The following is a 20,501-nucleotide window of genomic DNA, read 5'->3' on the forward strand; positions in this document are numbered from 1 at the left end:
TTTCCCCCATACTCAGCCCCTACCCACCCCCTTCACTTCTTCCTTCTTCTTTATCATTTCTGGTCCTTATCTAATCATTATTTCCTGTTCATATTTTTCAACGAGCTTCGCCATTTATCCTGTTTTTCTTCCTTTCTTCATCTTATTCGGTGAACCAATAAGATTTTGTTTAGCTCCGATGAGAATCGATAAAATTTATATATGTGAAATTAACGTCAATAATAAGATGTTGTTGTTGAGTTTTTGGATTACTAAAGAAATGGTGAAATTATAGAAGTTGATGGAGTTGAAGAGGAAGATGGAGGAAAAAAGGATACTTCAATGGAGAAGAAGTTTTCGGGAAAGACAATAACATAAAGAGAAAAAAATTAAAAAGTTTTGTGGGCCAATAAGAAAATTCATATAGTTTAATAAAAATTAATATATTAAGAAAATAATATTTAAAATATTAATTTATATTGACCTATAAAAAATGACATGTGTGTGATTTTATAAAAAAAATTTTAATTCCTTCATACGCTACTAGGTGAGTGAACTCACTCTCTTTGCTACGTCATCTCTTAGGGTGACATTTAATGCACTTTAAAGATGTTAAGGGGGAATATATAAACGCTCATATAGTTTAAGTGCTAAAGTAAGTTATCCAACCAAGTTTAGAGGAATTTTATGTATTTTCGATCTACTTTCATGGCTATGATGAACTTTCTTCTCCCTCTCCTATTTCAAAGATCAAATTCCAATTTTTCTTATATAGTGGAAACACTCTACAATATGAAGTTTTACACTTTAGGCAAGAAATGTTCTTGGTGGATGCATGACTTGGGACCCTCAGAATTTGTATGCAAGATGAGCTTGAACGGGGTCTACTCAAATGGGTTGAATTAGCAAGTCAATAAGTTCAAATTGCTCATGCTGAACCAGCTACTAATCACCAAGTTCCTTTGTCTATCAAATCAGTTTGGGATAGCTTGGTTGGTGAGAGAATTTTAACATTCACTCATACAAAGAAAATGGACAGCCTGAAAAACTTGGAATGATTACAAAATGCTTACCTCCTTTGATTCAGACTATACGACTTAGATTCGCTATTGCTCGTAATGATCGACAGTATTCCTGCCATAGGGCTAGGCAAATCCCAACCTTTCGTTAGCAGAAAATAAATGCATGCATTTAGCTTTATGTGTTATTAGTATCTTGTTTGGTACTCTTTTTCAATTCAAATATAACTAGTGTGTATTTATATATGTATTGCTAATATCTTTGTTATAATTTTTTTAATACAATGTATTTTCTTTTTAATGTATCAAATCAGGCAATATATAATAATAATCTATATAAAATTAATATTAAAAAAACTAATATATATATTATTAATGCAAATCTTACTAATATATTCTATTTAACATTTATTTTATATGCTCTATCAAACTACGGTAATGTTGACAAGGAAGGGACGAATATTGAATACGAGTATTCTAGAGAGGTGCCTGCCGACGAAAGTTTGTAATTTGTGTTTTATTTGCAAAAAAAAAAACATAAACCTTAATTCACACTAAAGAGCTCACCTTCCCCAATTTCAAATTTTGTCAATCCATAAAATCGCCCGCCCAACTCACATCCACAATCAGATCCTCCTCCATCGACTAATTTTCAATTTCTTGTGCCCTTTTACTTCTCTCTTTGGTTCTGGTTCAAGGTCTCTAAACAATTGGAAACTAATCTTCAATTCCTATTTTTTGATGGCAAACCCCGATTCTACTCTACCTGTTCCTGCTTCTGCTGCTTCTCCACTCTCTGCAGTACAGCCTTCAACTTTCTCTAGTTCATATGTGAAATGGGTTTTTCTTGTTTTCTCAGTTTTCTTTTTTTTCTAACATTGGATTAATTTTTTCTAGTTTGAAATTCTGACTGGGTATTTTCTGATTTGCTGTTTGCTTTATTCTTTTATGGTTTGATATGCGAAATGGGTTGTTTATTTCTTGAGAAATATTCGTTTAATTAGCGTCAAAATGTCGTCTTTTTTCATGGGGTTGCTCTGTTTGTTTGAAATCTGAACTGGGTATTCTCTGATTTGCTGTCTGCTTAACCCTTTATGATGTGATATGCGAAATGGGTTGTTTTTATCTTGAGAAAATTTTGTTAATTAGCATCCAAATGTCGTCTTTTTCATGGGGTTGCTTTGTTTGTTTGAAATCTGAACTGGGTATTTTCTGATTTGCTGTCTGCTTTATCCTTTTATGGTTTGATATGCAAAATGGGTTGTTTGTTTCTTGAGATTTTTTTTTTGAATTAGCATTAAATTGACGTCTTTTTCGTGGGTTGCTTTGTTTGTTTGAAATCTGAACTGGGTATTTACCTAATTGTTTTTTTGTTGATCTGTATTTGGTAGAAGAAGGAGAATGTGGTGCCGGCTAGCTCCAAAATTAAGGTACATATTTTCTGTTCCATTTATGTAAAAGGTTGGGGGATTTGGCTATTGATTTCTGTTATGTTTTTACTGATAGGAATTGACTGAGTCAAGGCAAGAGCTGCTCAATAGGATTCAGAGCTTGAAAACAGTAAGCTCACGTTACTAGCATCGCTAGAGTCTGTCTATTTTTTTTGTTGCTGTTGACGGTAGTTTACTATTTGGCTTCTTTGATGTCTAGGATCTTCAAAGCTGGAGATATAAGTTGGATGGCCAAGTAAAGGTCTATCGAGATGTAAGTACATCCTTCTTTCGTTTTCATTAGCTGTTAATGGATTTAACAGACTTAGTGTGAAGAAAATCAACTTTACTGTGTACATATGATTCATACTTAATAGTTTTGACAAATCATGAGGTCCAACTTTGGAGTTGGTAGGCAGTGATAGTTGGTTTGTTGCTTGGTTTTCTCTAGTGTATGCAGAGGCGAATTTTAGGATTTTCAGAATATGGGCGCCCCACTAAACTAAAAAAAGAGAAAACATTGCATAATTGATCTCTTGTCCTCTAGATAAATAACTCAAAGTTCCACCTAGTGCACCAATTAGCCTTCTTGTTGCATAGGTGTCAAGTAATAATATTATACCAATTTTAGAAATTACATAAAATACCTAGTTTAACAGAGACCACTGGGTCACGGCCCCATTTTTAACATGTAAGTTCACTCCTGAGTGTATGTGAAGCTTTACTTCTATCTTCCTGGATTTAGAAAAGTTGCTAGGTTGGTAAGTGCAGTAGAAGTATGGAGTTGCCGATGAGAATCTTTTGTTTGACATTTTAAACAAATTCTGGTTGAAAAGGTTGTATTGCAATTTAAAAAACTGACGGATTTCAGTCGGCCTACAAAATTTGTGTATTCTTGGAGAGCCAAAACACCTGATAGCTTTTTCCTGGAAATGTGAGATGATTGGTTCAGCAGTTGCATTTAGAAATATCAATGTGAGACTAGAAATTTGTGAAAGGCAGGAAACACAGGCTAGGAGAAAGGTCAATATAACAACAGAAACAAGGATATAAGATACTCGTAGTTGGTGAAATTTTGTTATGATAAAGCCAATAACTTTATCCCTATCAATCGCAACTGATTCAATTGATTGGAGTCTTGGAGATGGGCGGACTATATTTTTCTTTGCTCATTCATTTGAGATGTATCTGACCAATAAAAGAGAGGCAAAGCCCAAAAACAGCCCTACCCCACCCCCCTGCTAGCAGCATTCAAGCAAGGCACAAAAATCTGCTTGGTAAATGGAAGAAGGCTCCTCTCAAATAACATTTGTTCTCAGTCTATTTCGACTTTTATAAATGAAAGCCTTGTACTTCTTAATCTTATTCAGCAACTTAGAAGTTTCTATTTTTCCTCCCTTCTACCAGGAACTGTCGGATCTCAAGAAATCATTGAATGTTGAAGTGGAGCAACTTAGATCTGTGAGCAATGCTCTAGTCAGTATATTTTTCATGATCTTTTGAGATTCAATTTTGTATTTAATAAATCATATCATTTTTGAACCAGGAATTTCAAGAGTTAAAAACAACTCTTCAGCAACAGCAGGAAGATGTTACTAACAGCTTAAGAAACTTAGGGGTGAGTTATCTTATGCTTTTTACTCCCCCGTTGTTTCATTTTACCTGGCCCCAATACTAAAAATAGATGTTCCATTTTAGTAAATCAATAGAGTTTTATTACTTTCTTTCCGTTATAGCCTTAGTATAAAAACTAGATAAAGTAGTAGACAAATTTAGAGCTTCAAAGCATCATTAATAATGTTAGTTTAATAACATACAACTATATTTTAAAGTTTTCAAAAGGGATTTGTCAGGTCAACAAGAGTCAAGTAATATGAAACGGAGGGAGTAACTCTTTGAATTATGGATTCCACTGAGTCCCATCCTGAATTCCTGATAACGTTAACATTATACTTCTTCCTTCCATTTTCTGTCAGTGACCATCCATAGATTTTAACATATTAATTTGACTAATGTGTAATACTTGTAGAAGTGGTAGAGAAATATCGAAGTAATGGTTGAAAAACTTTGGGTTCATAGAGAAAATGTTTCATCAAAGTTTAGAATATGAGCTTTATAATTTGTGAAAATTCTAGTTGTTAGTAAAAGGGTGTCAAGCATCTAAAATGTAATGAGTGCCATATAAAATTGGACGGAGAGAGCAGTTGTTTTACTTTAAATTGCAAAGAAATTCTGATTTTTGTTTGTGGAACTACCTACAGCTTCAGGATGCCTCCGAAGAAACAAAAGAGGCTGAAGATGTCAAGCCTGATAACAATGAAGAAGATACTGCTCAGGATTTGCCAAAGGACAATGGTAAAGACACCGAGGAGTAGGCTGAGTTACGTGCATCCTTTCCCTAAACGTTTCTCATCTTCTTCGATGAAATATCGTTGGGCATTGTGTGCTAGGTTAAGAAGTGTTCTCTTATTCTCTTTATGATGAGATCAAGTCTTTGATTGAATTAGCTTAAGTCTTTCCTCCCAGTTATTAGTTCAATGATATCAGTTGTACTGCTATTGACTTACAATTTTCATGAGGGGTAATCTGATGGATAATTTAATTTATTTATTACAAGAAAGTCACTAAACTATAGGTTCTTGTAATTTAGAAGTCATTAAATAAGGGAAGTATCAAACTTAGACGTTTGAATGGGAACTTTGACAATGACTTCAGGATGCAAAATCTGATCTACACATTTTTATGCTTGAGCTGTAAACACGAGTCTGGAGCCTAAAGGCTACAAAATATTAACAAAAATTTCAAAACGGTATATAAAATTTTATATTAATCACAACGGCAAAATCGCTGCAACAACAGCGATTTACTCCACCGAAAAAAGTAAAATCGCTGCCTCTGCAGCGATTTTGCAAAATGTGAATTTTTTTTAAAAAAAATTGAAATCGCTGCCTAGACAGAGATTTTTAAATTTTTTTTTTTTGAAAATTGCTGCCTTTTTTTTTTTGAAAATTTGGAAAACGCTGCCTATGCAGCGATTTCAAAAACAAAATTTCTTTTTATATAAAATTTTTAAATCGCTGCCTATGCAGTGATTTTTTAAAAAAAGATTTTTTTTTTGAAAATTTGGAAAACGCTGCCTATGCAGCGATTTCAAAAAAAAAATTATAAAATTTTTAAATCGCTGCCTACAAAGCGATTTTATAAAAAAAAAAGTTTTAAGTATTGAAATCGCTGCAGCGATTTTAATAAAAAATTTTTTTAAATATGGCAATTTCATTAAAAAAAAATAGAATTTAAAGCAGCGATTTTATAAAAAAAATTATAATATTTTTTTGAAAGTCAAATATATAGCTTATAAGAAAATATGCAATATTTTAAAAAAATTAAGAATAAGTAAGGTAACAAAAATATTTTCTTTCTAAAAAAAGGTATTATATTGAATTTAAATTTAAATGATGTTTGGGTTCAAATAGAATTCTAAATTCTATTTGAATTAATTATAAAATCGCTGAGCGATTTTAAAAAATTTTAATTTTTTTTTTATGAAATCGCCATATTTAAAAAAAAATTATTTTATAAAATCGCTTCCGCTTTCAATATTTAAAAAAAAATAAAATCGCTGTGTAGGCAGCGATTTAAAAATTTTATAATTTTTTTTTAAAATCGCTGCATAGGCAACGTTTTCCAAATTTTCAAAAAAAAATAAAAATTTAAATCGCTGCAGAGGCAGCGATTTTACTTTTTCCGGTGGAGTAAATCGCTGTTGTTGCAGCGATTTTATCGTTTTGGTTAATATAAATTTTTATATACCATTTTGAAATTTTTGTTAATATTTTGTACCCTTCAGACTCCGGACTCCTGTAAACACTCTAAAAAATCTTTATGATTCTGAGGGGTTGGAGGTTTGAAAATGGACTCCATGTTAACCCTGTATAATCGGTCCATAAATTATTAAACCTAAAGTAAATATCATATATATTTGTCAATTTTGGTTCGACTTTAATCATACATGAAAATAAAATAAAAAATAAGGTGGGGGAATAGATAAACAATTAGTTAGCAAGCAGAAACTCGCCAACATCATTTGTCATAATGTAATTTTTCCTTTCAATTGAGCCTTTGGTGACAGTAGAGAAAATAAAAGCAAAATGAGAAGAGCAAAAAACTGAATCATGCTGCCAAGTTAATTATATTAAATCCCCACTAAATTTAAAAAAATATATCTGTTATAAAATATTTGTATATAATTTGTTGGTTCGGTAAATCTCTTCAATTTTGTTTTTGAACAAAATCAAAACCAAATAAAACCCAACTAATTGATTTGGTTCGATTTCACCAAACTGTAAATAACATTAGGGGTTGTTTGGTACTTCGTAGGTGGGTAGATTTATACTAGAATTAGTTATGCAGGCATAATAATGTAGATATTGATTATGCAAATAATAGTAATGTAGATATTAGTTATGCGCGTATTCATTATACAAATATTAGTTATATTAAAAATTAATAAAATTATATATTTTTAAATTAAAACATGTCCTTATAATTATACCCTTTTCTTTTTTAACTTTGTATATAAGTTAAAATATTTCATTAATTATGTAGAAGAAGAAATAATTAAATTTTTAGTCATGTATTAGTTATGAACAAATTTTCTCATAACTTATACACGTATTAGCTATGAGAACTTCAAAATTGTCAATCAAACATTTTATTAATATTTATAAGTGAATAATTTTTTTTATCCATCTACCAAACGTTGTATTAATTATATACATGAATGACATTTATCTTAGCCACCTACCAAACGTCGTATTAATTATATACATGAATAACTCTTTTCTTATCAACCTATAAAATGACGTGTACGTTATACAAACTCTAATACATAAATAAAAGTTATACAGACTCTAATATATGAAGAAATAAAAATTATATGAATTCTAATACATAGATAAAATTTGTATTATACAACTATCAAACGACCCCTTAATTTATTAGTCACTCAAAATTTCTTTATCTTAAAAAAGTCCCTCAACTTCGTCAAGTTAGCTTTCATGATTATTATCCTAAAAAATTGAATTTACAATTGCCATATCATTAAATAAGAAGCAAAAATTAAATTTTTAAATTTTGATAATAGAAGTTAACTTGACAATAAGTTAAATGACTTTTGAAAGCCAAACAAAGTTGTATGACTATGGATAACCTTTGTCTAAGAATATATAGTCAAGGGATAGGAAAAACTACATAATATAGCAAACATCAATATACATTTAAATAAAATAGTTATAATTTAATTTTTTTATGTTATATGAATATAACTATATAGTAAATAGCAAAGTTACTTATATACCAATAATCAGTGTTTTGTATTTATTAAATATAAATAAATATTAAATAGAAAAGTTATTATTTCACTCATAATTAATTATGTCCTCATCAATACCTTTTCTTTCATCAATATTTCTATATTATATATTTTTTGTATTTTCCCTCCTAAATTCCTTCCAATTCAAGATCTTTTTATAGGATTATAGGAGCGATTTTTGTGATATGAATTCATTATAAGGTATTTTCTAACTGATTTTTCTCCTCGTTTTTTATGAAAATTTTATTTATATATCTATTTATAGGATTTTGATTAAAATTGTTTTTTTCATGAAAATTATATTGTTTTATACTTTTCTTTCCATGACGAAATTGCATATATCCTTGCAAAGAGTGTCACCTTTAATGTTGGATCCATTTCCTTGTCGCAGTGCACTAATGAGAGATCCCCAACGATCTATGAGATGGAGTGTAGGGAATACCCACAGTTCAGCGGAGCCGTTAGGTTATCGTTGTTAGAAGAGAGTGTAGAGAGAGAATTTTGTTGTTTGTCAAATTTACATATAGTATAGTACTTATATACATAGATAATTGTATTGTAATATTAATAAAATGGTAATTTGTGAATACAAGTATTTTTGGATACATGAGTAATTTATCCAATTTGATTAGGCAATACAAGTATAGTTGGATACATCAATACTAGATTTTTATAAATAAATACCTAAGTTAACATCAAACCTCAAGTATTATAAAAAACTTCACAAAAAATAGATCAACGTTCTGTGGGTTTTTCAAATTTTTATACAGTCGAATACATACACATTCTATTGTTTTTCCATTTTCTTATTTAACAACAGTGTATTCACATTATAGTACATTGGTGTATTCATTTTTTTGGTTAACAATAGTGTATCCATTTTTCAAATTGTTGTATTCATATGCTAAAATTGTACTACTTTACCTTGTTTGATGTATTAATACATTAAATTTTCATAAATACTTGTATCCTTGATATATTAATACTTTAAGTTTTATAAATAGAAACACCAATTTGAATTCAAAGTATTCATATGCTAATTGTACAAGCAATACATTTTTCTTATTTAGTTATTGTAATTACAACTGTATTAGCGTAAAAATAAATAAAAAATAAAAAGCATATGCAAAAATACAACGAGAAAAAGACATGAATAAACTTTTATATTCAAAATTTTATGAATACCTTTATAATTAGTATTTAGTGAATATATTGTATTTAGAAATATAAATACAACTTTTTGTATTATGTGAATCAATCATATTTGCATACAATATTAATTATTAGTTGGTAATTAATAATGAAAATTTCAATTATTTAGGAACATAATAAAAGGTTGGTACTTGGGAGTTATGATAACATATCATACCTTATTTAGTGCATTGTATAAATAATAACAACAGCAATAAAATAAAATAAAATTTAATACAAACATGCAACTAGAAATTGACATAAAGTGTAGTCATTTCTAGTAAATAACATATTTATAGTTATTGAACTTCAATAAACCCTATCCATGTAGTCATTTTTGTAAGTTGATCTAAAAAAAATAGTCTTGAAATAAAAGGTTGGTGTTTTGTTTGGTTTACATGTTGGGGATAACTTATCCCACAATTTATAACATAGTGATGAGATAAATTGTTCCATATATAGGGTGGGATAAGTTATTCCAGAATAACTAACCTTAGGATGATTAATCTTGGGATAACTAGTTCCCAACCAAATAATAATACAAAATTATGTGACTATGAAGGCCAATTAGCCAGTGACATTTAAACTTCTAACTCTCAGTTATCTCTAAAATACGAACTTCATTTTTAAAAAATTCAAACAAGTATATTCTTTGAAAGAAAAAAAATAGATTAGAAAAAGTAAATCTTTTCGGTGTTGGCATTAAAATTTTGTGGACTCTATAAGACATGATTGATTTTAGTAAGAATGTTTGGAGGTTACTCAATCTTGTTATTTAATTCATCTCTATATAAAGAGTTATACTATATTTCCTTGAAAAGTTATGTCAAAATACTCCATGAACTCTTGAGTCTTGAGTATTTACAAAGATCAAAATCTCAAATAGACTATGAATTATTTATAAAAAGATCAAAATATCTCAAGTATCTCATACACTCTTGCGTATTCATAAAAATCAAGATTTCAATGTGTTTGTTATTCATAAAAAGATCACAATGACACCACATATTGTCTTTCTCAAAGAAATATCGAAATTTCTAATAACAGATAGTATTAAATAAATAGTATTAAATAATATTAGTATTTACTGTGTACTAATCCTAGTCCTATTAGGATTAGTACTCCTTAATCCTAGTCCTATTAGGATTAGTACTCCTTCCTATATCTCCTATATATATCTCCCATGTATTCCCTTATTAGGTTAACACTTCAATACAATCAATATTCCTTCATGGTATCAAGAGCCAGGAAACCTAGATCTTCTTTTCTCTAGTTTTTTTTTTCTCTCTTTAGGGCACCGATCGTTCCCTCACTTCTCTTGGGCGGCGGCAGCCATGACAACCGAGGTGGATCCTCTCGATTCACTTCCTTCTGGCGTTAAACTCCTTCTCAGGCATCTTCATGCCCTGATTCCCGAAAAATTATCAGACATAAATTACCCTACATGGAAAATCACCGTTCTTACAGCCCTTGAGGCCAATTACCTTCTCAAATACGTCGATGGAAGCACAGAACCGCCGCCGGCAGTCATCACCGCCACGGACAAATCAGAAAAAACCAATCCGGCCCATGCCGCCTGGAAAGCCGTGGATGGCCAGATCCGATCATGTTTGATTGCGGTCATCTCTCCCACGGTTCAGAAACACGTCCGATCCTACACAACTGCTTCAGCCCTGTGGACGGCCCTCGCAACACGCTATGCATCAATTTCCCACTCTCATATTTTTCAATTGCGTGATCGTCTCCACACAATTACCAAAGGCACGAAAACTATGGCGGAGTATTTAGACGAGGTCTCCACCATCATCACAGCCCTCGACACCGTGAACGAAATCATTCCCGAAAAAGATCTCGTCATGTGCGTCGTTCGGGGGCTCCCATCAGCTTACTCCTCCATTAAACAGGCGGTTCGCATCAGTCCAACGCCCGTTGACCTGGCTACTCTCTCCTCGTGGCTAAAAAGTGAAGAAATCAACGTGGATCTGGAGAGCAAACTTCTTCTCCGAGAAGCCGCTGTTATGGAGCCGGCCACCGCCCTCACCGCAAGCCAGAACTATCGCGGGGGGCGTGGTGGCGGCCGGCAGGGGAGCCGCGGCGGCTACGGCAGAAACAGCGGAGGCCGCGGGCGCGGCGGTCGGCAGGGCAGTCGTCCGCCGTACGACGGTCAGCAGCACGGCAGCAACAACAGCCTGCACTCCTTCGGCAGCGGCGGGCAGTCATCTTCCAGCGGCGGGCAGGGCACTTACGAGCGGGATCGTCCAACTTGTCAAATCTGTCAGAAAACAGGACACACCGCTGTTCGTTGCTGGTTTCGGTATGAGGAGAGCCGAAATAGTGATAACCGTGCCAATTATGCATCTCAAGCCGGCCCTTCCTCTGAATGGCTGTTGGATACTAGGGCCAACATGCACGTTACTTCTGATCTATCCAAGCTTAACGCTCCAAATCCATATCATGGCTCCAATGGTATTACTGTTGGCAACGGTGAGTCCCTTAATATTTCTCACACTGGCACGGGTACCATTAAAACCCCCACCGCTATCTTTCACCTAGGTAACCTTACCCACGTCCCTTCTATTAAATCCAATCTCCTTTCAGTTCACCAATTCACAAAAGAAAATAATTGCTCACTCTTGTTCACCTCTAATGATTTTCAGATCCTAGACAATACTACCAAGAGGGTGATTTTTCAGGGCCCCTGTGAGCATGGTCTGTACGTTCTTCCTGGCACAAGTTCGTCTGCCCACCCAGTTTCAGAAAGCGTTCCTGTGGCTCCGGTGGCTCTTTCGGCTGATGGCCACAGTCTGTTGTGGCACAGTCGTCTGGGTCACCCGTCTACTCAAATAATAAATTCTTTAATGTCTCAATTAGGTTTTTCTTCCATTCATGTAAACAATTGTGACTCCTGTTCAATTGCTAAATCTCATAAATTACCTTTTACTTTATCTGAGAAGCGTACAACTGCACCTTTTCAACTTATTCATTCTGACCTATGGGGTCCTACTGCTGTTCCTTCATTTGCTGGTTTTCGCTATTATATTTGTTTTGTGGATGATTTTACAAAATACACTTGGTTGTACCCACTAAAACACAAATCACAGGCATACACCACCTTTGTCACTTTTGAAAAAATGGTCAAAACACAATTCAATTCTCATGTTAAACTTTTTCGAAGTGACAATGGAAAGGAATATGTCAATAACATCTTTGGCCAGTTTCTGCAATCCCTGGGAATTATACATCAAACCTCCTGTCCATACACTCCCGAACAGAATGGGGTGGCTGAGCGTAAGCATCGCCATCTCATTGAAACGGTGGTTACTCTTCTACATCAATCTCATCTCCCTGTCTCCTTTTGGGTAGAAGCTCTAGCCACCGCAAACTACCTCATTAACAGAATGCCCAGTCACACTCTCTCCAACAAATCACCCTATCAACTCCTTTACCAAGAACTTCCCAATTATACCAACCTCCGCGTCTTTGGGTGTCTTGCCTACCCTTGGCTACGCCCTCATATTACTCACAAATTACAACCCCGATCCCGTCCTTGTATTTTTTTGGGCTATCATCCTACCTCCAAGGGTTATCGCTGTCTTGACCCACAAACTCATAAAGTCTACATATCTCGTCATGTCAAATTTGTCGAAAATGAGTTTCCCTACGAGTCTATTTCCTCCTCCACAAATACATCATTCATTGGCGTCCTTCCCCTTTTTCCAACATACTCACAGGGTCCCTCACCACCTTCCCCCACACCTCCACCCACTACCCAACCACCCCTCATCACCCCTTCGACCGTCACCCACAATACACCCGCAACCACCACCCACACTCACAACCAACCCGAACCACCCCATACCCACAACATCTCCAGCCCGATCCGTTTTGGGTCCTTCCCGGCCACCCCCGAATCACCACCGCCCGTGCCACCCCCCAATACTCATCCCATGTTAACCCGTGGCAAAGCCGGTATCTTTAAACCCAAAACCTTTCAGGCTACCATACTACCAAATACACCCCTTCCCGATAGTGAACCAACAACCTACTCTGTTGCCTCAAAAAATGCTTATTGGCGTCATGCTATGGATGACGAGTTTAAGGCTTTGACTGATCAGAAAACTTGGGTTCTTGTACCTAAGCCCCATGGGCGGCACCCAGTGGGCTGTAAATGGGTGTACAAAATTAAACACAATGCGGATGGCAGTATTTCCAGGTACAAGGCTCGTTTGGTTGCTAAAGGCTACAATCAGGAGTATGGGCTTGATTACTCCGAGACATTCAGTCCTGTTATTCGGCAGGAAACCATTCGCCTGGTACTGTCACTCGCCGTGCGCAACAATTGGCTCATCAATCAGTTGGATGTTTCCAATGCTTTTCTTCATGGCATGCTTGATGAAACTATCTACATGACGCAACCACCGGGCTATGTTGATCCCCGCTTCCCTCAACATGTTTGCAAACTCCAGAAGTCTCTGTATGGGCTCAAGCAAGCCCCCCGTGCTTGGTACACACGTCTGAAAACGTTCCTCCAGGGACTCGGCTTCACGTGTTGCGTACACGACACGAGTCTGTTTACTCGACATTCAGCACACGGTACAGTCATTCTTCTTGTCTATGTAGATGATATCATTATTACAGGCTCTACTGCAGCTCTCATTCAGGATGTCACTCGAGCTATGCATACTACCTTCAAAATGAAGGACCTTGGCCCGTTACATTATTTTCTGGGAATGGAGGTTTCTCGGACAGGCAGCGGCTTGTTTCTTCATCAGTCAAAATATGCTCGAGATCTGTTGCAGAAAGCTGGACTGGAAAAATGCACCAGTCAACCAACACCGATGGCAGTCTCTTCGTCTACGAATGGAGCCGACACCCCCTTTGCCGATATCACCCACTTCCGCAGCCTCATTGGGGCTCTACAGTATCTGGCCATTACCCGTCCTGACATCCAGTTTGCTGTCAACCGAGTTGCTCAGCGCATGCATCAACCAAGTGAACATGATTACCATTGTCTAAAACGCATTCTCAGGTACATTTTTGGCACTCTTGGTCGTGGTTTACTCATTCGACCCGGGGACTTGGAGCTTCGGGGTTTCTCAGATTCAGATTGGGCGAATGATAAAAATGACAGAAAATCTACATCGGGGTTTCTCGTTTTTTTGGGGCCGAACCTGATCTCCTGGTGTACAAAAAAACAACCCAAGGTCTCTCGGTCCTCGACTGAAGCTGAATACCGCGCCCTTGCTCTTCTTGCTGCTGAGACCATGTGGGTCACATATATTCTTCGCGAACTCCGCGCCACTCACACTGTTCCTGCTCTCTATTGTGACAACAAATCAACCATCTGTGTGGCCAAGAATTCCGTCCTACACACCAGAATGAAGCATGTTGATACCGATTGTCTCTTTGTTCGCGATGAAGTTCAGGCCGGCACCATGACTGTGCAGTATGTACCCACTGAAGAACAACCGGCTGATATTCTCACCAAGCCTCTCCCGAGCCGACAGCACGATTACCTCAGTTCCAAGCTTCCGTTCGCTTCCGATCAGCTCAGCTTGAGGGGGGATAATAACAGATAGTATTAAATAAATAGTATTAAATAATATTAGTATTTACTGTGTACTAATCCTAGTCCTATTAGAATTAGTACTTCTTAATCCTAGTCCTATTAGGATTAGTACTCCTTCTTATATCTCCTATATATATCTCCCATGTATTCCCTTATTAGGTGAACACTTCAATACAATCAATATTCCTTCAATTTCATAAACTCATGGGATATACATAAAGAGATCAAGATGTGTGGCTTCCTACATTCGAGAAACCCGCTTCTAATGGTCCCTGAATCATGATAAATTTTAAGAGATAAAAGCATCAAGGGATTAACAGATTTGTACTCACAATCTTTATGAATAAAGTTATTTCTTCATATTTTTGTGATTGTAATTTATTTTCTGGCAGTTTAAAATTTGCTGCAAACAGTGCCGGCTCTTGCCTATGAATATTTAGGCCAATGCCTTAGGCCCCCAATTTTTGGGGCCTCAAATTTCTATAAATAAAAATTCATGGTTAATTTTTTTATGAAAAAAATAATTATTTGTAATAAAAAGTGTGTATGTATATATATATATATATATATATACACTCTCTCTCTCTCTCTCTCTCTCTCTCTTCGCTAACACTTATCTTTTTTTAACTCTTTATGCATTCTATTTCTTCAAACCTTTGATAATTAAAGTAATATTCTGTCAAAAATATGAATCAATATCCAAAAAGTGTTGAACAAAATAAATTATAAATATTATTTTATTGCTTCGTAACTTTTCATATTACAGTAGGATATACCAAGTTAACAACTTTTTGAATCAGATTCTATGATTCTAATTCTTATCTTTATTTAAAATTTATCAACTTATTACTTGTAGAACATATTATCAATTCATGTAATAATTTTCTCAATAAATGATATTTTCAATGTTGAATTGATCTTGCTTCAACTAATAATTAAAAAATATTTGAAAAAACTCATTTATAAAAAAGATATTTAGTAATAATTTACATCTAAAATTTAGAAAAATAAACAATTACAAATAAAATTTATTCAAATTTTAGACCTCTAACTAAAATTTCGCTTTAGGCCTCGAATTATGTTTAGCCGCGATGGCTGCAAACGAATTAACACGTCTAGTAGGACCAAGTCAGCCCTTCAATATCTCTCCTTTCACAAATCATCTTTGCAAATCTGAAACCCCAAAATTGTAAAGGAGAAAGAATGAGTACTTCAAGTCTCATCTTTGAGTTTCATCAGGTCTACATTCAGATAAACCATGAAGCAGTAAACATCATTCTTCCACATTTGTGATTTTGTGGCTTTAGATCCAAGGATTTGATTTGTATGGAGAGAAGAGATGAGAATGGAAGATTTGGTCCAAGTAGACGTGCCAATTTGTTTGCAATAAATTTTAAACATATGAATAATAAATTAACCATAAACAAAATATAAAGGGAAAATGCTCAAATATGTCATCAAACTTTCAGAAAAGGGTCGTTTATGCCATTTGTTAAAAAATTGGTTCATCTATGCCATTACCGTTTAATAAAATGCTCATTCATGCCATTATTCTTCAACAGTGATTTTGCAAAACCATTTTTTGACACGTAGTCAATTATAATTCGGCCATGTCATCGATCTTTTAAATAAAAAAAAATAATTCTGATCAAAAATTGAATTAAATTTTTTTAATTAAAAAACCAAAATTCTGAACAAAAACTGAATTAATTTTTTTAATTAAAAAATTGATGACGTGGCCGAATTAAATTGGTCATGTGTCATAAATGGTTTTGCAAAACCACTAATGGTATGAATGAGTCTTTTCTTGAACAGTAATGGCATAAATGAGCCAAATTTTTAACTGGTGGCATAAATGAGTCTTTTCTGAAAGTTCAATGACATATTTGAGCCTTTTCTCAACTATAAATATAAAGAAACATGATTTTATGTGGATATACATATCGGTGTCTCCCTTGATTGTTTTCTTTCCTAATATTTTCCATAATTCAAGGGCGTTAGTGACCTATTTCTCTCCTAATATTTTTCGTAGATGCGAGGGCATTAGTGACATATTTCTCTCCTAATATTTTCCGTAATTCAAGGGTTGTTAGCGACATATTTCTCAAACTAAGATGATTAGAACTTGATCTTCATATTTCATGAGGGCCGTTAGTGACGTATTTCTCGAACTAAGATGATTTGAGTTTGATCTCTTTATAAATATTTTATGAATTTACGTAATATAAATAGCCAAGCGTTTATGGGATATTTGTGCTTTTTAAGGAAATAAAATACCTTTATATCGACATGTGCTAGAATTTAGGGTTAAGTAGTCTCCAAAAATGTTAAACTAAAATAGAACTCCGTGTAGAGATCCTACAAAATTTCAATATCGACGATAAATTTTTAAGTAAACTGATAGAGCAACTGTTATGATCTCCAAAATATTAAAATTGTAATGTAACTTTACTAAAATTAAAGAAGCTAAACCAAAATCATGAATTAATTAATTCAAATGGATATGCATGTTTGGTAAAACATCCTTGAATAGTAATGCCATATATAGGTCCCAACAGAACACAATTACAACCCGTGAAGTCTGCAGTGGAAGAATTTGATTTGAATAATTACAAACCTTTTATGCTCACGGACTTCTAACTCATGGTTCTCCTCATTCCACCCCTACCTACCTTTTCCCTCAAAGAACGTCAGCCTCAATAAGTAGTATTTTTTAATTGAAATTGAGGTGTATAATTAAAGGAGAAAATTAATAGTATATTTTATATTGTTAAACTTTATTATCTAAACATACTATGTAATCTCATAGGTGTTTGAAGAGGATATATGTTCCCGAATTTTATTCTTACTCGAGAAGCTATTTCGATAGACTCTTAGCTTAAATGAAGTATTTTTAAACAGAATAAAAAAGAAAATACAAAAATGAGAGGGATAACAACAACAAAATAATGTAAAATGGAGAATAATTAAACATTCAAAAAAAACAAAAAACACATGTGATAATCAAAATTGAAGAACAAGAAACTACGAGAATAGTGTTAATACTACTGGTAAGAAAGAAGATCAAAGTGCGACCATCAAGCCTATCGCTTAAGAAAGTGAAACAACGCTCGACTATCAATTAACTTCCTACTCCAAATCCTCGGTAAACTCTAGATATGTCACCTCCCTAAAATATTTCTACGGTTTGCCTCTCCCTAGATCACTTGATGCCCAAGGGCGGATTTACCTTCAACCAAGGGGGTTCATCCGAACCCCCATCGCCAAAAAATTACACTATATATACACGATTAAATTTTAAGTATATGTGTATATATATGACATTGAACCCCCTAAAAATACACCAAAGGCGTAGCTCAGTGGTGTTGGGGGTTCAAGAATCTACGCTGAGGCACACAAGGTTGCGAGTTTGAATCTGGATGGAGGCAATTTTTTATCAGCTTACATTTTAGGTGTTTTCATTTTTTTTAAAATAATAATGGAATCAGAAATTACTTTTTTAAAATAATAATGAAATCAGAAATTGCTTTTTTTAAAAATAATAATAGAATCAGAAAACGATTTTAGTTCCAAAATATTAAAACCATTATAGGAAATTTAGGATTTACTAGTATAATTCCTAATTAGAAAGTTAAATATTAAAACCCCTTTTCTTCTTTTAGGATATTTTCACGTTTTATTTTTCATTGTCTCTTCTTGCTTGTCGTTGCCCGTTGGGCGCTGGCTGCTGCTTGTTGCTTCTGTTGGATCGATTGTTATTGAAAACTTGATCTATTTAAGTTTTTAGATATATTAATTTTTTTATCCGACCTATTTATATCCGATCAGACCCATTTATTTGTGGATATTATTTATGTGATTAATTTATTTTTTTTGAACCTCCTTGATGAAAATCCTCCCTCCGCCACTGTTGATGCCTACCATTGCCAAACTCTCACACATGCTCACTGGGGTGTCTACGCAAAAGAAAATTTCAAAATTTAAATTAAAAATGTCTAATGAAAATATTTTATCATGTGTTTAACAGTTCAATTAAACAAACTGTAATTTGAGTGTCTCAATGAAATTTACTAGCAAATCTATGGAGGTGTATATATGGTAAGCCTATACGTATATATAATGACAAAGACAATAAGAATTCATATATAGTACTATTCTAACGTGATTAGAGTTAAGCCATAGCTATTATTGTTGTTTTATGTTTTTGACCCCACAAGCTATCAAAATCTCCGTGGTTCCTCAGCTTATAAATTCAACAATTTAACTTGCAAACTCCACATACACTTTACTTGAAAACATGCCTATGAAAGGAAGCAAACTTTTGGGTATGGTAGTTGTAGGACTACTACTTATAGTAGAATTTGCAAGTGGAATGAATATCTGTAACATGGACGATGATGGTTTGACATCATGTAAGCCATCAGTAACACAACCAAATCCAGTGGAGCCATCTGCTTCTTGCTGTGAAGCTTTGTCAGGTGCTGACTTGCAGTGTTTGTGTTCTTATAGGAATTCATTTGTGTTGCCCTCTCTTGGGATTGATCCTGAACTTGCCTTGGCTCTTCCTACTAAATGCAATCTCACTTCTCCTTCTAATTGTTAAGAAAAACTAAATAGAGGTCTTCCATTTCTTCCCTAGTACTACACCCCTAGCTAGCTTCTTAATTAAACTACTTTAATTTTGTTGTTGTAAATCAATTTATTTTTGATTTTGAGACCTCTATCCGTTTGAAAAGGAGTGTGACGACTTCATTTGTCTTCGTTAAGATTAATATGTTGAGTCTGTATGATTCATATGTTGTCTCTAGATGTGAACATTGAATGATTAAGAATGGTTGTTTTCAATATTTTTAATTTATTTCTAAATATACTAATTCAAATAAAAAGTAATTGAATATTTTTTTTAAAAAAATATTATTTGATAAAAAATGTAATATTGATGTTCGGTGGGGATGGTGGAGATGATTTGTAATGGTGTGGTACCGGTTGATGTTAATGGCTAGTGTTGATGATAGTAATAGTGGTAGAAGTGGTTGTTAGTGTTGATGATAGTAATAGTGATAGAAGTGGTTGTTGTTATAGTGTCTGGTGTGATGATAACGATTGGTAGTAATAATGGTGGTGATGGTTATGATGGTGAAGTTGATTGATGTTAGTAGTTAATAATATTGATAATGATGGATAAAAAATATGAGATAGTTGATGATAGTTGTCAGCAATGCTCGTTGTGATGGAGCATGGAAGTGATTGATAGTAGGGATTGAATACAGTGGTGGTGTGATCAAAATAGCACGGGATCATGAGAAGTCTAATAATTGCAAATCTCGAACGATGATAAATTTGAGAGAAAAGATAAATATAATGAAAGAAGCGTAATTTTTGACTGCTACTTTATTATGTATTAGAAAAAAAAGATCATGCATTTATGAAAGTCCAAAACTTCTAAGGAAGCTCTTTTAATGTTTCTGTGGTGTCTTTTAGTAACCTCAAATCATCTCTTTTATAGAGCAAATAATATATCGTGCTAACTTTATTATTAAATTTTAGTAATTGAATTAGTTACAAATTATATAAAGATAATTACATAGTTTATAAAGTTATATTACATAATTTAACTAAAGTTTTCAATGCTTATTCAAATTGAATTCATCTCTACAATAAAATTTCATTATTGTTAACAATATATTCTTACTAAGTTGCCTTTCACAACCCACTTCAAAGACGCATCTTATTTTTGCTACCTTCTACCATGAAAAATAGAATATACCCAATTTTCATTTCTTTGTTTTATAAACAGTTTCTTACAAAATTCATAGTGAAACTACAAGGTGGAGTCAAAATTTTCAATAAGCGGTTCAAATCAATAAAAATAGATAACCGAAGGGGGTTCGACATCTACTATATATACATATGAACTTATTTTAACCATATATAAATAATAT

The 20,501-nt window shown here is 33.8% G+C and overlaps 2 protein-coding genes across 3 annotated transcripts; both read left to right on the top strand.

The window, feature by feature from the left end:
• The first annotated feature begins 1,439 nt into the window (after positions 1-1,439).
• On the top strand, positions 1,440-5,119 carry LOC107012719 (CAP-Gly domain-containing linker protein 1). Of its 2 annotated transcripts, none has more exons than XM_027914274.1 (7): positions 1,440-1,799; positions 2,390-2,428; positions 2,505-2,558; positions 2,649-2,702; positions 3,836-3,904; positions 3,975-4,046; positions 4,690-5,119. In XM_027914274.1, exons 1-7 carry the CDS (start codon positions 1,740-1,742, stop codon positions 4,801-4,803), a joined length of 462 nt encoding a protein of 153 aa, XP_027770075.1. In that variant the 5' UTR covers positions 1,440-1,739; the 3' UTR covers positions 4,804-5,119. The 2 variants fall into 2 exon arrangements, with proteins under 2 accessions (XP_027770075.1, XP_015068120.1); XM_015212634.2 differs by having other exon boundaries at positions 1,446-1,799; positions 3,836-3,889.
• Positions 5,120-18,814: 13,695 nt separating this feature from the next.
• Positions 18,815-19,406, top strand: LOC107027632 (putative lipid-transfer protein DIR1). The gene has a single exon (XM_015228743.2). It carries the CDS (start codon positions 18,857-18,859, stop codon positions 19,160-19,162), a length of 306 nt encoding a protein of 101 aa, XP_015084229.1. The 5' UTR covers positions 18,815-18,856; the 3' UTR covers positions 19,163-19,406.
• The last annotated feature ends 1,095 nt before the right edge of the window (positions 19,407-20,501 follow it).

Source organism: Solanum pennellii, chromosome 1 (assembly GCF_001406875.1).
Source record: "Solanum pennellii chromosome 1, SPENNV200".
Taxonomy (NCBI): Eukaryota; Viridiplantae; Streptophyta; class Magnoliopsida; order Solanales; family Solanaceae; genus Solanum; species Solanum pennellii.

Excerpts from the sequence above, each read along its gene's own strand:
- LOC107012719 (XM_027914274.1), top strand. The coding sequence starts at position 1,740 with ATGGCAAACCCCGATTCTACTCTACCTGTTCCTGCTTCTGCTGCTTCT. Across the intron at positions 2,559-2,648 it reads GGATTCAGAGCTTGAAAACA|GATCTTCAAAGCTGGAGATA; the intron begins GTAAGCTCACGT and ends TTTGATGTCTAG. Across the intron at positions 2,703-3,835 it reads AAGTAAAGGTCTATCGAGAT|GAACTGTCGGATCTCAAGAA; the intron begins GTAAGTACATCC and ends CCCTTCTACCAG.
- LOC107027632 (XM_015228743.2), top strand. The coding sequence starts at position 18,857 with ATGCCTATGAAAGGAAGCAAACTTTTGGGTATGGTAGTTGTAGGACTA.